This window comes from Pelodiscus sinensis, chromosome 20 (genome assembly GCF_049634645.1).
Source record: "Pelodiscus sinensis isolate JC-2024 chromosome 20, ASM4963464v1, whole genome shotgun sequence".
NCBI lineage: Eukaryota > Metazoa > Chordata > Testudines > Trionychidae > Pelodiscus > Pelodiscus sinensis.
This window is the reverse complement of record NC_134730.1, coordinates 26,593,664-26,609,234: the sequence shown is the minus strand read 5'-3', so window position 1 is coordinate 26,609,234 and position 15,571 is coordinate 26,593,664. Positions and strand designations below refer to the sequence as shown.

Sequence of the window (15,571 nt, the reverse complement as noted above, 5' to 3'; positions counted from 1 at the left end):
CTCAAGAACTATAAAGAAAACTTAGATGAAACTTCAGCATGAAGCCAAGGTAGCAGCAGCTTCCCCCCTTGAGACAGGAGGCGTTGGGTATTTTCAGAGAGCATGCCACAGTACTCTGAGGCTATGTCTACACTGACATGATTGTGCGCAAGAACTTGTGCAGAAGAGAGCGTCTACACTGGCATGTGCTTTTGCGCAAGAGCATCCATATCAGTGTAGAAAGCTCTGATGGCCATTTTAACCATAGAGCTTTATTGCACAAGAAATTCATGTCGCCTGTCTTCACTGGCCTCTTGTGCAAGAACAGTTGTGCAAGAGGGCTTATTCCTGAGTGGGAGCATCATATTTCTTGCGCAAGAAGCACTGATTTCATACATTAGAACGTCAGTGTTCTTGCGCTAGAACTCGTGGCCAGTGTAGACAGGCAGCAAGTTTCTGCGCAAAAGGGGCTGCTTTTGCGCAAGATTGTGCCAATGTAGACACAGCCTGAGATACACAGCAAAAGGGAAAGCTGAACTTCGCAGTCCACTCCTTCTCTTACCCAGCCTTAAGTGATAAAGCTTTGAGAAGAGGAGAAAAGGGTGAGTGTATGGTCACACTGCCATCTCTTAACCTACTCCTAGTTTAAACAATGGCATAACCACTCTCCGGTTGCTAGGGCGAAGGGATAAGGGCATGTGGTCTTAGAAACTAATCCTGAACAGGTTCGCCAGTACAGGTATGGGAGAATGTGTTCAGTGGAAATGAATGTGTAGACAAGCTTGAGTATTTCATCTTTTTATTAGGTCACTTGGTCATGCTAGAAAGCCAACCTAATTTGAACAGAGATGGTGTAGCCGTGTCTCCCTCCTCCGTTGCAAGCTGTCTGAACAAGGAACCAGGGCGGAATGTTTCTTCTGCTGTGATGACTGAAGGAGGTAGAACCTGTTTTTTTAAAATGAGAGACTCAGTGACTGCAGTAGCACCACTTACATTGATTCCACACACAGCCCGGTGTTAGCAACTGCAGGGAGGCACAGTAAGGTAAAAGAATCAGGAACTTAATTGAGTTGGAACCAAGTCCAGCCTGAACCCCTGCTTCTCCCACTACATATGCAGCATTACTCAGCCTTATGATCCCTTTCTAGTAGATTTCTAGTACTTCAGGTGGCTACTTCCATTTTCTCCCTTGCTTTAAAAATGAGCAAAAACCTACTCTTGTTGCTTTTATACATAGACAACAGTTTAAGTACTCTACAATTGTACATGATTCACTACATAGGTGGTGAGAGCGTATTTGCTAGCCCTTCAGAGAAGGGGCTTTCTATGTAACTAGATAGACATGCATCACTGCAGCCACCACTAGTAACACAGGCAGACAGGGAAGACACATCACTGTTTCTAAACTACACAAGCTAATCTGAGGCCAAGAGGTCCAGAATACCCTTTTAAAAGCTGATTTACACAAAGAAAGTGAAGTAGCAGAATGCAATAGGTTGGCCCCCTTTTAGGTAACTATCCCTACTCTTATACAAGAGCAGGGGATCTTTACTGGGCCATACTGAGATACGGGTTCAGGGAGTGCATTTAGAAATACCACTTCCTGTAGCAGGTAGGTATTCCTTAGCTCTCCCAGTCCTCAGCACAGAAGCCCTGTCTAAACAGGCATTTAAGCTGTGGGACATATGTACCATTGTACACATTTCATGTTAATACAGAGCAACTGGTAAACATTATAAATGCCACTTTAGGTGAAGCAAGCCACTCAGAATGCACACAAGCTTAAGTACCCAAGCAAGATTTCTTCAGGAGTACGGGTCACCATCACACTGGAATGAAGTTTATAAAATAGTTAGATAGCATCCATTAATGGTTGAACATTCCTCTGCTGCTTCTCTTAAATACAGATGGAGAAGCCAAGTTTTAAATCATCAGTGGATCAACTGTGTTATCAGTGCACTTCATGGTCTGACAGCTGGGAGCCTGGGGCTGAGGCACAATCTAGGCATTCGGGGCTATCAGTTGCTTTTAGCCTTTGGCAAATTAGCTCATTTTTGCAAGCAATCAGGTTCTTTAAAAGGGGAATTTCTAACATGCAAACCTACTGTGAGGATTACGATTTGTACAGTACTTTCCCAAAAAGGACTTCTCTTAAAAGGGACTGCTGACATATTTGCTCAACCCATTCTTCCTTCTTTAGGATCCCTGAACTAAGTTCTTGTTGCTCTTTTTTTTTTTTAATTTTAATTATCCTCCTTAACCCTAGGACACTTACAAGAGGCTCCTTTCAGACCTGGTAACACAGTAGGGACGTGGGGTAAAATTAGGATAGTTTATAACAATTTTACTAACCTGAGTTGGATTTTCTGTGGTTTTAACAGCAGATTTAGTCTTTCGAGAACTTGACATACTCAGTGGTAGAAGTCCAAATCTTCGAGAGAGATGACAATTAAATGCAGTCATACAGAACTATCAATTCAAGATAATTGCTTTCTAAGAAGTAGTATGTGTATAACTGAGCCGCTTACCTGATTTGACTAGATGCTAATGGCAAGATATTGTGAGGCTCCTGGGAGCTCAGATGATTGCTTCTATTGGTATACTGATTCTCTGCCCCCGTTAGTAAGCCAAACAGGACCTAGACAACAGGAAATAAGTGTTGGGGTTTTTTTTTCTGGTGGTTGAGGATTCCGTTAAACAGCAACAGCGCAAGGAGCAAGAAGCCCCTGCTTATACAGAGAAGCCCTCAAATACACACACAATTGTTTTTGATGTAATGCTGACTCGGTTTCCTCCAACTAGCTTAGATTTTTACATTTCAGTCTTGCCCCCCCAGACGGGGCTGCTGCCACCCTGCGCTGCTGCCTCTGTATCAGAGGCAACAGCACAGGGTGACAAGCAGCTGGTTCCTGAGGGGCGCTGTTTTTTAAACAGGACCAGCTCTTGCCAGGCACTCCACATTGTTGACTCTGATACAGAGGTAGCAGCGTGGAATGGCGGGCTCCTTGGGAGTGGGGCCAGTGCGCACTGTAGTCTGGCCCTGCCCCCAAGCAGTATAGAATAGTTGAGAAAACGATAAGAATTCATGAGGTTACTTAACTGTTAAATTAACCAATATTCCCTAGCGCGTAGGCCAATAGTTAGCTACTGTTGAACCGTGTAACAAAGAAATGATCGGCCTGCCTGGTAACTCTACAGTAGACTAGGGCAGCAAACAGGTTTTGCAATGTTTACTTCCGCTAGAGGATTGCTTTCCCTCAACTTACTGAGGTTCGTTGCACCAGGCGGTTAAGGCCGCTGTTTAAATGTGGAGTGAAAACATCCAAGTCAAACGGATCAATGTTGGCTTCTAAGAAGTCTGTCACCTTCTCAATCCTACAACAGGCCCAAAAAAATCCCAATTACGTTCCTCCTATTAAAGCAGATTTACAAGGCGGACAAAAGCTGATGATGGGGCAAATGGAAACTGTGCTGTTGCCAGGGTCCCTCAAACAAAGCTGCTCCCCTCTCAGCTGACCTGTGTCTCAGGACAAGCAGGTGGCACAAATCAGAGGAGCAGCAGTTGTCAGTTTTACCAGGCTTCCCCTAGTTCATTGGAACAGGGGAAAACTTGCATTTAATTAGCCTCCTATTGTGTCAGTTAACTGTGGCAGGGACGAGGTGAAAGGGTTTTGAAGGCTTTTCTATTCCTGTTTACAAAACGTTCCTGGAGAGGAAGCCATCTGTTCTGAAGTGCTGGAGATGGGTTTGTGCTCCTGGCCTTCTGCTTCACAAACCTGCTGCTAAACAGGTGCCTCGTTTCTAAAAATAAGATTAATCAAGACTACTTCGAGAGGCAGAAGAGTTTTCTGGAGGCATCTGTTAGAGATATAAGATCTACCCTAATAGAGGGGACCGGTTGGTGTGGCTCAGCTCCAATACTCCACCTGCATCCCACTCTTCCATTTTTAGACTGCTTAGAGCTGGGGAAAAGATACTGGAGCCTTCCTTCTATGGGACAGGAACATGACAGGTAGAGGCAGACACATCAGTGCCCCACATGCTGCCCTGAAAGGCTTCTAGCTTGCTCTGATGGATTTGGGTAGGTGGCTTCTGTCCTATAGCAAGACCAAAAGAGCCACTAAGTTGTGGTTGTGGGTGAGGAAGGAGGATGTCACCAGTGGACTGACTTTGCTTTAAACACTGAACAGCCTCTCTTGTATTTGACTTAGGACACTGGCGGTACCTGGAGTCCTGCTTGCTCCTGCTGGCTTTTGCTTCCTCACTCTTAGCTGTTAGGACTATATTCAAATAGCGTAGATCATAGAGCAGCTGCAGCGCCCTGTTCTGAGTCATTGGGAATGACCCTTTCTGCAAGGAAGACAGACGGGCACATTTCAACATTCTCTTCATAACGATTTCCAAAGGTGTTTTGAAGACAGAACAAACAAATTACTTGGATATCAATAAGCAGCAGGCTTCAGACAAACAGTTCAGATAGCTACCCTATGTCACATCCTCTTTGTGTGCTGTCTTTTACCGTAAGTTCTACAGGGCATGCTGTCTTGTTTGTGAAGTGCCATGAACGTATTAGTTCTAACAGTGCCAAAGGCTTCTGGACATATTAGCAAAGCAGCATCGAAAAGCAATGACCAAACCAGACATGCCAACTATCTCCTGGAGCAGAAGAAAAGATCAAGGATGTAGTGACACACGGACTAGACAAAGAAAGCACTTGCTTCAGTTTCTCAAACTGAATATACAGAAGATCTTCTGTCTTGTCTGCATTACTATAGTAACACCACCACCCCCTGAGAACTGCAGCCATCTCTACTAGCATCATACTAATGGGAAAAGTGAGACCTTACAAAGGTCTGTTTCCCTTTCGAGGCCTGTGTTGACCATCTAGGCAGACAGGTGGAAGCGTGCAACCCACTACTTCCCTTCCCTGCATAGACTCTCAAGGGGTTACGGCACTTTACAGTCTCAAAATCCATGAAAGGGAGGCTTGGTTGGGGAAACGGAGGCACTGGCATGTAGAGATGTGGCATAGAGCCAGATCCCAGTCTAGGGCGAGGCCCCACAATGCATATTCACATTTCTGGGGGCTTCTCGGCGGTGAATTTTTGTAGGGCTCCCTGGCCAGCAGGAAAGATTGACTAATAGCAATGGCACTTGCAGACCCCTTTTAGCACACCCTTAAATCCAGCAGTTTGTCCCGGAGTGGAGAATGAAATCCCAGTTACAAACCTTCTCCTGCTTCTCTTCGACAAGCTTCTCGTAGCCAGCCAGCACTTCTGCCAGGCACGTCTTCAGCAGCAGCTGCAAGGTACGCTTTGGCAGAGCATGGCCTCCAACCCGGTTGACTTCTTGACACAAACTGAACAGGAGGCATTGAACATACCAGGATGGCTGTGGGGGTGGGGAGAAAAAAAAAACCAATGAAAGGAGATATGGTCCTGACCTTTCTGTAGGGGATGTTGGCACGATCAAGGAAGTAAGATGAGCTCTGAATTCTGGGTTTCCCCTGGTATCATTTCCTTCTTCTCCATCGCCTCCCATGGTTCTCTCCTCACAGTACCCTGCCCCAGTGGTCCTATCCTGACCTATCTCCTTACTTTTATTAGCCCTGGACGTATCCTTTCCCTCTCACTTTCCTCTGGCTCTTCCCTTGTGCAGCATGTCTTGGTCTCCACAGCCTCCAACCCATCTGTTAGTCCTAGCTGCCTTGCCAGCTATCATCCCTTCCACGCGAATATCATTAAGTGTGCAATTTCCAACCAATGCTCTGATTTCTCTTCTAGCCCTGCCTTGTGGTCCTTCCAGACAGGCGCCTAACTTGCTTTTGCTGCATGGAAACGGGTGTCATTCTGGTCTTCAGTTACCTCTTCTTGGCCAAATCTCAGGGCTTCTACTCTACTCTCATCCTACTTGGGCTGCTGCTCAGCCCCTCTTTCCTGACCTCTTACACACAATGGGGTTTTGAGATACTGTCCTCTCTTGGTGGGCTCAGCTCTTCCCCTAGGGCTCTTTCCCTTTATCGTTTCAACCACGGACTGTATTGCTGATAACACTGGCCTGTCTCCTATTTAAGCCCACATCTCAACTCATGTCGTCCTCAGGGGGATGAAGAGGTCCAATACATTAAAGATTAGAAGGTGCTCAGAGAAGTACTTATCTGGCTTCCATTGCTGTATTAAGATCTTAAACTGAACTCGTCTTCCCTCTTTTTCTATCACTGTTCACAGCACCATCCTCCCAATCACTCAGGCTTACACTCGGGAGTATTTTTTACTCCTTTTCACGCCGCTAGTGAAGTATAGGTTTGGGAGCTATTTAATAAGGCAGCAGTCGGAGAAAGTACTTCTACTAGCTTTTGGCTCTAAAGATTATTTCCCTCCATTCACCTAGAGGACGTTTCTCACACCTGTACAGGGAGTCGGATCTTTGACGTTACACTGCTTCCAGATTCTGTCTCCTCCTGAATTTCAATTTCATCCCAATTGGTGGCTGTCGCTAAGATAGAGCCAGCTGTATCTAGCAGCAAAGTCTGGGTGAAACGGTGAACCAAGACCTAGGAGGGGAAAAATACAAATATTCAGGAACAGGTCACTGCAGAGAGGAGGGGTCAGATGGTTTACTTATGGCTTTGTGCTTTTCACTTAGTGAATCTGCTGAGGAGACTGAGGTGGGCAAAGTTGTTTCCATTTGTCTTTAACGTCACACAACGGGATCTGGCAGCAGAGTGTGACTAGGTCAGAGCTATTGCTCAGCCATATTCATTAGCATTTGATCAAGTACCTGACCTGGATGGACCACTACATTCAACACCCTAATGACATCAAAAGTGAAGTATCCTGCACTTATAGCCCACTCTATTAGCCTCACTTAGCACAAACAGAGCTATGCAGCACTGTAAAGACTAACAAGATGGTTTATTAGGTGATGAGTTTTCATGGGCCAGACCCACTTCCTCAGATCAATTTGTGGAAAAAAAAATTGGCACGACCATATATACCAAAGTGATACAATTAAAAAAAAAAGTGAACACATAAAATTGACAAATCAGATTTTAGATCAGAGGGAGGAGTGAAGGGGGAAGGTTAGTGTCTGTGAGATAATGATATTAGGGGGTGATAACTGGGGAAGCTAGCTTTGTAATGGGTGAGATAATTAGCATCTTTGTTAAGGCCCTTACATGTCAAATTTAAGCATGAATGACAGTTCTGAGGCTTCTCTTTGAAGTCTGGAGTTAAAATCTCTTTGAAGCAACATGCATGTTTTAAGGTCGTTGAGAGAATGGTCAGTCTGGTTAAAATGGCAAGCAACAGTTTTCTCTCTGCACAGACACTCTAATTGACAAGATTTTTTTCCCTTCTCTTTCCCTCCCCGCGCTCTTTTTCTGGTATTGACTTGTAACTCCAGACCCCTTGCTCTATTCATCTGAAGTGGGTTGTGCCCACGAAAGCTCATGATACAATGTTTGTAGGTCTCTAAAGTGCTGCAGGACCATTTGTTGTTTAAGCAGGTACCGTAACTCTTGTAGCAGCAGTGTTCTAACGAATGAAAAGTCTGTGCTGAACTAGTAAGCTACAAGCGTAATAGTGGCTGTGGGCAGCTGTGAAAGAAGCCTAAACAGAAAAAGAAACCTGCTACTTACTGTTATAACAGCGGAGCTCCAAATCTGATAGGCAAACAGGCTCTGTTGCAGGAGTTGTTCTTTCACTTCCTGCCACTTGGCCTGCATGGGATTCACCTCCTGGGCTTTCCCTTTCCCCAGCTTTTTAGAAGACCGGGTCTCCCTCATTCCATTCTCTGTGCTGCCCGATTTACCCAGAATGCACTGCTTCAGGTGAGGACACAGTTCGCCTAGCGATTGACACAGTCTTGCCATGAAGAGGACGGTATCAAGCTTGGCATCCTGAAGAGCGTCGGTGCGTCCTTTCAGCTTGTCCTCGGCGCTCTTCAGCTCTTCTCTAGCACAGCCCAAGACGTACTGGATGCAGGCAACACAGTGATCCCGGAGCAGCTCTTCTACGGTGCCAGCATCGGCGTATCTATCAAAAGCAGAGTTCCTGGCCTGCATGCCCCGTGTCTCCTTGGGCGTGGAAGAGTCAGCGGGAAGGTAGAACAGAAGGTCGTCCAGTTTCGCCTTCAGTTTGGCATCCAAGGCAGAACAGAAGCTCTGCACACAGGGCGTGAGAGCCTGGGCCTTCATGGATAGGCCACTCTTTGCAAACGGGCTGCGGTTTGCCACGCTGACCCAGGCCGCATCAGGAGGCAGGTCGCCGGGGCTCTCTGACCACAGAAACAAAGCCATGTTGTGTTCAAACTGGGTGTGCTTGCTGGGGGCGGAGGTGCTGGACTTGGCTTCAAGCTCCTGGAGCGCTAAAATGAGAAGCTGCTTCGAGCTGCTGGAGATGGAGTCAAATCCTTCCTTTGTCAGGGTCTGGAAAAGAGAACTGGGCTCTCTCAGGTCTTGGTGGCTGTCACAGCACCCATTTTCAGGGTGCCAAAAGGTACTGGGGACAGCCCTGGAGAATAAAGGCCCCTCTCCACAGACTGTACAGCAAAGGGAGCAGCTGGGTAAACCTGCCCGTGCATCACCAGCCTCCCCGTAGCCCGCTAATGTGGGTTCCTCCTGCCCACTCATACAATCTGTTCTCTGCTGAGACTACCAGGCAGCGTTCCCTGTCAGCTGTGCGCTTGGGCGGCCACCCAGGAGCAATTCAATGCCACCCAGCTAATCAGTAAAGCATCCACAGCTGGCAGCATGTGTTTCTACTGCTGGTGCACATCCACACATACCTTGGTGCATATAGCAAAATTTATTCTGCCCACGGATGGAAAAAATTAGAGAACACTGCTGCCAGGCTGTGAAAGGCGACAGCACTTAAACACTAATTTCAAGCAGCCCATGTCAGCCTGGCTGATTCCCTGACCGCATCTCACCTGTAATCTGTCCAAGAAAAGCTGCCGCAGCAAGTCCTCCCAGAAAGAGATGGACTTGTCCAAGAGTCGACGACACACCGTGTCCCAATTCTGCCTCATGGACTCACTGGTGAGCAGCTCCCACACAGCGTCACGGATGCCAGCCAGGCCTTTCAGGCTCTTCACGTAGACCAGCAGAGTGATGAGTCCAGATTTGATATCTTCACTACACCTGAAAGTAACATGCACTTCAATCCCATACCCCCTCACAGCTCCAGAAAATCCAGCCAAGAACCTTTACTGTGATAGGCTGGACTACAAAGGGATTCTTGTTGTTCAGTGAAAGGGTGTAGCAAGGAGACCTCTGGCAGAGCTGAAAATGATCTAGGAAGTTACCTATTCCCGCACAGTGATCCAGCTACTTGCATCCCTAGCCTCATTAACCCACATGCTGAGTCATCCCCAGGAACTACTAGCAGCACATCAGGTTCTCTACAGAGAGGCCTGACTGTCACTCTCCTCTTGGCAAGGCATGCTGGGAAAGGGGAGGAGCCTGGGCCCTTTATAAGGTAAGCTCTGTCTCACAAGGCACAGCAGGACAGCAATAAGAAGAGAGATGCTGGACTGAGACCAACCTCAGGAAAGAAAAACTAAAGATTACAGGTACCGACCGAGGCGCATTTTGCAATGTGAATAAGAGTTTGCTGGACTTTCTATTCTGTAATACTGTAGGAACCCTAGACACAGATCACTCAATGTTGCAGAAACAAAAAACAGGACTATGTAGCACTTTAAAGACTAACAAGATGGTTTATTAGGTGATGAACTTTCGTGGGCCAGACCCACTTCCTCAGATCCTCAGAAGTCCTGTTTTTTGTTTCAGCTAGACTAGACTAACATGGATACATCTCTATTACTATTCTCAGTGTTGCAGGGAAGAGATCTGTGCATAATTTGCTGTCTTACAGCATATTGAGCAAGCTGGCTTTCAAAGGAGCTTTTTGTCTGTATCATCCTCGATCTCAGCATTTCTGTGGCGGACAAAGGTGTCCTGACAGGCAGATGAGAATCCCATGGGAGCAGCCATGGCTTCATTTTACAGCTCCCAGCCCAGGAGTGCTGCAGGAGCACTTAATTCTGTCAGACAGATCTAGTGGTGTCTGATGGAGCCGTACTCCTCTTTCACTGTAGGAGAAATGCAGTGATAGAATGAGCACTGTCCTAACCCATCCCTTAGAAAAATCTCCCTCTATACACTCACATGTTAATCCACTTCTGGAGAGTGTCTCTCAGGTAGTCCTGGCTGATTGGATGTGCCAAGGTTCTGAGGGTTGGCTGGAACTCTACAATGGACAGTGGTAGAGATTTGAACCAGCTGCTCAGCTTCATCTCCTCTTTCAAAACGTGGATGCCTTTGCCTAGAAGAATGGTGCCACATGAGCGGGGTGGGTTCACCATGGCCTTGCCCAAGCCCTGGTTGCATAAGCATGCACAGAAGGCCATTAGACAGAGAAGCCAATCCCAAACCTCACTGCCTGAGCAAGCGGCTCACCTGCTGGGTCCTGGCTTGTGGTGGTCTCCAGCATTGAAAAGAGCAAGCTGCAGGGCAGGGAAGGATCTGAGGGCATCCCTTCAGGCAGGGTGTAAAAGAGGGCATGAGCTTGGTACAGGGTTGTGGTTAGTAACTCCATCAGCGAACACACGTGGGCTTTTATGCCAGCACCTAAAAAAGAAAACATCTCCTCTTAATGTGTAGGTACAGTGAAACCTTTGCAGTGAAGATAGATCTGCACTTACCTGCTCCCACCGTTACTAGAGAAGGGCCTAACACAGTGGTCTCCAACCTTTTTAAGCACAAGATCACTTTTTGAATTTGTCAGTCCAAGAACTACCTCAAATCCAAGTCCTCCTGCCCCCCCCCTTTGCTGAGGCCCTGCCCTCCTCAATCTGTGAAGATGGGGTACAACAGAGGGGGACAGAGACATCAGTGCCCCCCTGCCTCTGTCTCCCCCACCCTGCACAACAAGCAGGAGGTTCCCAGGGGAAGCTCTGAGGCTCTGGGTAAGATCAGTGGGGCAGTGCTGGGAGGGGCGGCTGAAGTGCCAGCACTTGATAGCCTCCTAGCCAAACCAGTCAGGAGCACCTGTCAGAGGCTTCAAGATCTACCAGTAGATCCCGATCTATTGGTTGGTGACCACTGGCCTAATATAAACAACTCATACATGCAGCCCGAGCAGTTATTGTGACAGGTCAATTAGCTACAGAAGTCGCTCTGAGCCAGTCACCCCCTTCTTGTGCTAAAGCAGCCTCCTGGTCCCAGCTATCTTTGGCCACTACTGTTTTAAAGGACAAGAGAAATAATGAGCTGTCTGTTTGCCCTGATTCAAAGCAATGACATTCCCACAGTGGCTCCAGATAGGACAAATCCCGTTCCGCTCAGTTCCTGCCCGTTTCTTGAGAAGAGAAACAAACACTGGAGCTCCCTTTAACATCAGTTCCGGAGAGAAGCCAGTTGTACTGACCGTGATGCGGTTGGTTGAGAAGCTGCTGAACAGCTGATTTCCTGGCCAGCAGGAAGTCTGCCAGGGCTTGGCGCGGAGAGCTGTCCTCCAAAAGCATGATTGAGCATAAGGCCTCTGCCACTGCTTGGTCAGAAACAGCCTGGCATTTTAGCAGTGATTTGCTTTCGTGCAGTATGGTGGATCTAATGAGGAAACCAGGCAGACACAGTCACCACGTGTGGAACAGGGTTGTCAACTTTCTAATTGCTGACCACCAGACCCCTTCCCCCAATTGCTCTTCTCCACTGTCCTCCTCCTCTGGCCACTCACCACACACCCTTCCCTCTCCCCCTTCATCTCCTCCTCCCCACTGCACGGCCAGCTGGGCTCCCTTTGCTCCAGAGCTGCTGCCTGATGCATAGCCCACAGGATGAAAGTAGGAGGTGGCTGCAGCTGTGCAAGAGACTACATAGAACAAAAGGGGAAGCCGTTTCTGCATCCATGGGGATAATCAACAAGAATCACCTATAAGGCACCCAAGGCAGCTGACTATATGGCTCAGTCCTGGAGGCTGAGCTCACCAATCCTTCCTAGCCCAGTAACTGTAAAGTGCAATCTTAAAGGTGGTTTACATGCCATGATCCTGCCAGCTAACACGTACTCCAGTACGTTCTCACTCGACTACACAGCACTTTGTGTCTTTGAAAGGTCCGCAAATGAAGATACCGAATGAAATTAATGGGTAGCAGGTTTAAAACTAATAACAGAAAGTTCTTCTTCACACAGCGTGTAGTCAACCTGTGGAACTCCTTGCCACAGGAGGATGTGAAGGCTAGGACTATAATAGAGTTTAAAGAGAAGCTAGATAATTTCATGGAGGTTAGGCCCATAAAAGGCTGTTAGCCAGGGGATAAAATGGTGTCCCTGGCCTCTGTCTGTCAGAGGCTGGAGAGGGATGGCAGGAGACAAATCGCTTGATCATTGTCTTCAGTCCACCCCCTCTGGGGCACCTAGTGCTGGCCACTGTCGGCAGACAGGCTCCTGGGCTAGATGGACCTTTGGTCTGACCCAGTACGGCCGTTCTGATGTTCTTATGTTATGACAGTAATGATTCTCCACTGGGAAACGGGCAAAGGTGTCCAAGCCAATTCAGCCATCCAATTGGAATGGACTGTCCCACTTACAAAAGGTTCATGTTGATATCTTGAGCGGCTTAGGGGATGGAAACACTTGTCTGGTAATGGGAAGGCAAGATCTCACTTTAAGCATCCCTTCTGATCCATTCAAGAGTGATGCCTGACAAGCATAGAGGGGGCCACGTTCAGTCCTTGACTAAATAGGAAAAAAGCAGGGGAGGGGGGGAAAAAGGCGGAAGGGGCAGGACTTTTTTTTTTTCCTTCCCCTTCTTCCTTCCTGTTAAGTCCAGGGCTGAACATGGGACTTTTGACTCCCAGGGCTCTGTTCTAGATTTCCCCTTTCTATGAGACAGGAGAACAGAGTCCTGGGAGTCGAGACACCTGGGTTCTATTGTCAATTCTGCCAGTGGCCCTTTCTGGGATGTTGGGTAAGCTGCTTCACCTCTGTGTCTCACATCCTGTGTGCACGTGGAACAATAATCCCCATTTCCCCTAGGAGAGACAGAATAGGAGGGATAATTGAATGTTTGTAAGGGACCTTCAAGTTTGTCAGTACAATAGTAAGGCAGTAAAGTGCCCTGACAGACAAATTAGAGCTGCAAACACCATCTGGCTGCTTACCTGAAGTGGCTGGCTGCCGCCACTTGTCGAACTAGGATGGGGAAGCGTGCGAGGATGGGACTGTAACGGGAGCTGGAGGCATCCAGCTGCAGGAGACTGTGGAGATGGCAGCAAAGCAGGTACAGCTCTGTGGCGTGTAAGTACTGAGAGGCCTCCATGGCACTCCAGATCTTCTCTGGAATCTCAAGCAGCAGCTTGATCTGTGCGGCCATGCTATAGAACTTCTCCTGCGAGTGCAGCATCGTCTGGGCATGACAGGAGAGGCTTTTACTGTGGGACAATCGCACTGCCAAGGGAGTAATTTTGCTAAATTCATGCAATAATTCTGCTAACTCCAGCAAGTCCCTGTCAGTTTCTCTGACGCGACATGTAGCAGGCTACAGCCGCACAGAACCCAGCGCTGCAACCCAGGTTTTGCATCCACTGGCAACATGTTCCCAGTGGCCTCCCGCAGCAATGCCCAGCACGGGAGCCAGTCTCACAGGACAGCTCTACGCACAACTTGGCAGGAGGGAAAAGGCAGAGCTAGGTCCCAGCCAGCAGTGGGCCACCAGGCAGGAGCGGAGCAGAGCTGCAGCCGGCTCTCCAAAGGGCAGCGTGGGCAGCTGGCAAGGGCGACGGGCTCTGGGGCAGCCCTGGGGGGGCTATAGAAGGGCTGGTGAGGGCGACGGGCTCTGGGGCAGCCCGGGGGGAGGACTCTGGGGGGGGGTTGGCGAGGGCGCCGGGCTCTGGGGCAGCCCTGGGGGGGCTATAGGGGGGCTGGCGAGGGCACCGGGCTCTGGGGCAGCCCTGGGGGGGCTATAGGGGGGCTGGCGAGGGCGCCAGGCTCTGGGGCAGCCCTGGGGGGGCTATAGGGGGGCTGGCGAAGGCACCGGGCTCTGGGGCAGCCCTGGGGGGGCTATAGGGGGGCTGGCGAGGGCGCCAGGCTCTGGGGCAGCCCTGGGGAAGCTATAGGGGGGCTGGCGAGGGCGCCGGGCTCTGGGGCAGCCCTGGGGGGGCTATAGGGGGGCTGGCGAGGGCGCCGGGCTCTGGGGCAGCCCTGGGGGGGGGGGCTTTATGGGGGGTTCTAGCACCTGCCACGCTCCGGGCGCTGGGGGCGCCTCCTTGGCCAAGGCTGATGTCCATGGTGTTCTGGCCCTCCGCGCGCCCAGGCCCCGCCCCCTCGCTCACCCGCCTTCCAGGCCCAGCCCACTCGCTCACCGAGCCCCGCCCCCGCCCCCAGGCCCCGCCGGCCCCGCCCCCTCGCTCACCCGCCTCCCAGGCCCCGCCCCCTCGCTCACCCGCCTCCCAGGCCCCGCCCCCTCGCTCACCGGGCCCCGCCCCCACCAGCGGCGGCCCCGCCCCCTCGCTCGCCTGGCCCCGCCCCGCCTCCAGGCCCCGCCCCCTCGCTCACCTGGCCTCCCCGCGCGCCCCGCCCCCGCGCTCACCCGCCTCCCAGGCCCCGCCCCCTCGCTCACCTGGCCCCGCCCCGCCCCCAGGCCCCGCCCCCTCGCTCACCGGGCCCCCCCGCGCGCCCCGCGCCGGCCGCGGCCCCGGCGCCCCGCGCTGCAGGCCCCGCACGGCCCCCAGCAGGCGCTCGGCGCTGAGGCGCATCTGGGCGATGGTGTCGGCCGCCTCGATGAGGTCCCGGTAGCGCTCCCCGACCATCTGCCGCAGCTCCTCCCGCTTGTGCTCGATGCCGCCGCGCAGCCGCCGCTCCACCTGCCGCAGCTCGGCCGTGGTGTGCGCCTCGAACAGCGCCGCCGCCGCCTCCGGGCCGCGCGCCAGCCCGGCCGCCGCCGCCATCTTGGGCGCGACCCTGGGCGGCCACCGTCCGCCGCTGACGGTGGCGCGCGCGACGTGGCCGGGGCGCCGCGGCCATCTTGGGGAGGGGCGGCGGCACTTCCGGGCACCGCTCGGCGCCATCTTGGGGAGGGCAAAAGCAGCCCCGCCCCCATCCATAGGGTCCCAGGGTGCTGAGCCCCGCCCCCTTCCATAAATCCCCACATGCCATAGGCCTCCCCTCCCATTTGCTCCCTCTCCCATAGAGCCCCCTCACTTCCCCCTCCCTCCAACCCCTTCCTTAGGGGCCCCCAAACTTCATCCCTCCCCCCCCCCCCCCGGGCTCCCACCTCTCCAGCCCTTGCCATGGGGCGCCCACCCCATAGAGCCTTTCCCTGCCAGATGCCCTGCCCCCGCCTAGGGATCTAATGGCACAAAGCCTCACACCTTCCCCCCCATCCTTGCTGAGGCCCCGCCCCTTCTCTGAGGCCCCGCCCCTATGCACTCCATCCTCCCTCTCTTGCTCCCCCCCCCCCCGCTCATTTTCACAGGGTTGGGGCAGGGGGTTTGCGTGTGGGAGGGGGTGAAGGCTCTGATGTGGGGCTAGGGGTTTGGGGTGCAGGGGGAGCTGCCAGGCTCAGGCCAAGGGTTTTGGAGTGCGGG

The 15,571-nt window shown here is 51.2% G+C and overlaps 1 protein-coding gene across 4 annotated transcripts; it reads right to left on the bottom strand.

Annotated features, from left to right (window-relative positions):
• Window positions 1-761: 761 nt before the first annotated feature.
• On the bottom strand, window positions 762-15,023 carry COG1 (component of oligomeric golgi complex 1). 4 transcript variants are annotated; one of them, XM_075904016.1, is made up of 15 exons: window positions 14,645-14,968; window positions 13,148-13,392; window positions 11,412-11,593; window positions 10,442-10,612; window positions 10,151-10,307; window positions 8,911-9,121; window positions 7,619-8,407; window positions 6,386-6,532; window positions 5,209-5,370; window positions 4,205-4,329; window positions 3,246-3,354; window positions 2,508-2,617; window positions 2,332-2,410; window positions 1,770-1,808; window positions 762-924 (listed from the first exon to the last, which is right to left on the bottom strand). In XM_075904016.1, exons 1-14 carry the CDS (start codon window positions 14,930-14,932, stop codon window positions 1,785-1,787), a joined length of 2,799 nt encoding a protein of 932 aa, XP_075760131.1. In that variant the 5' UTR covers window positions 14,933-14,968; the 3' UTR covers window positions 762-924; window positions 1,770-1,784. The 4 variants fall into 4 exon arrangements, 3 of the variants coding, with proteins under 3 accessions (XP_075760131.1, XP_075760132.1, XP_075760130.1); XM_075904017.1 differs by lacking the exon at window positions 1,770-1,808 and having other exon boundaries at window positions 13,148-13,397; window positions 14,648-15,023; XM_075904015.1 differs by lacking the exon at window positions 1,770-1,808.
• Window positions 15,024-15,571: the final 548 nt, after the last annotated feature.

Bases quoted from the DNA above. Each gene is read 5' to 3' on its own strand.
- COG1 (XM_075904017.1), bottom strand. From the start codon at position 15,008: ATGGCCGCGGCGCCCCGGCCACGTCGCGCGCGCCACCGTCAGCGGCGG. The intron at 5,371-6,385 runs GTGTGAGAAACG...CCACCCCCACAG, and splicing joins AGATCCGACTCCCTGTACAG to CCATCCTGGTATGTTCAATG. The intron at 3,355-4,204 runs GTACCGCCAGTG...GGCCTGTTGTAG, and splicing joins AGGAGCAAGCAGGACTCCAG to GATTGAGAAGGTGACAGACT.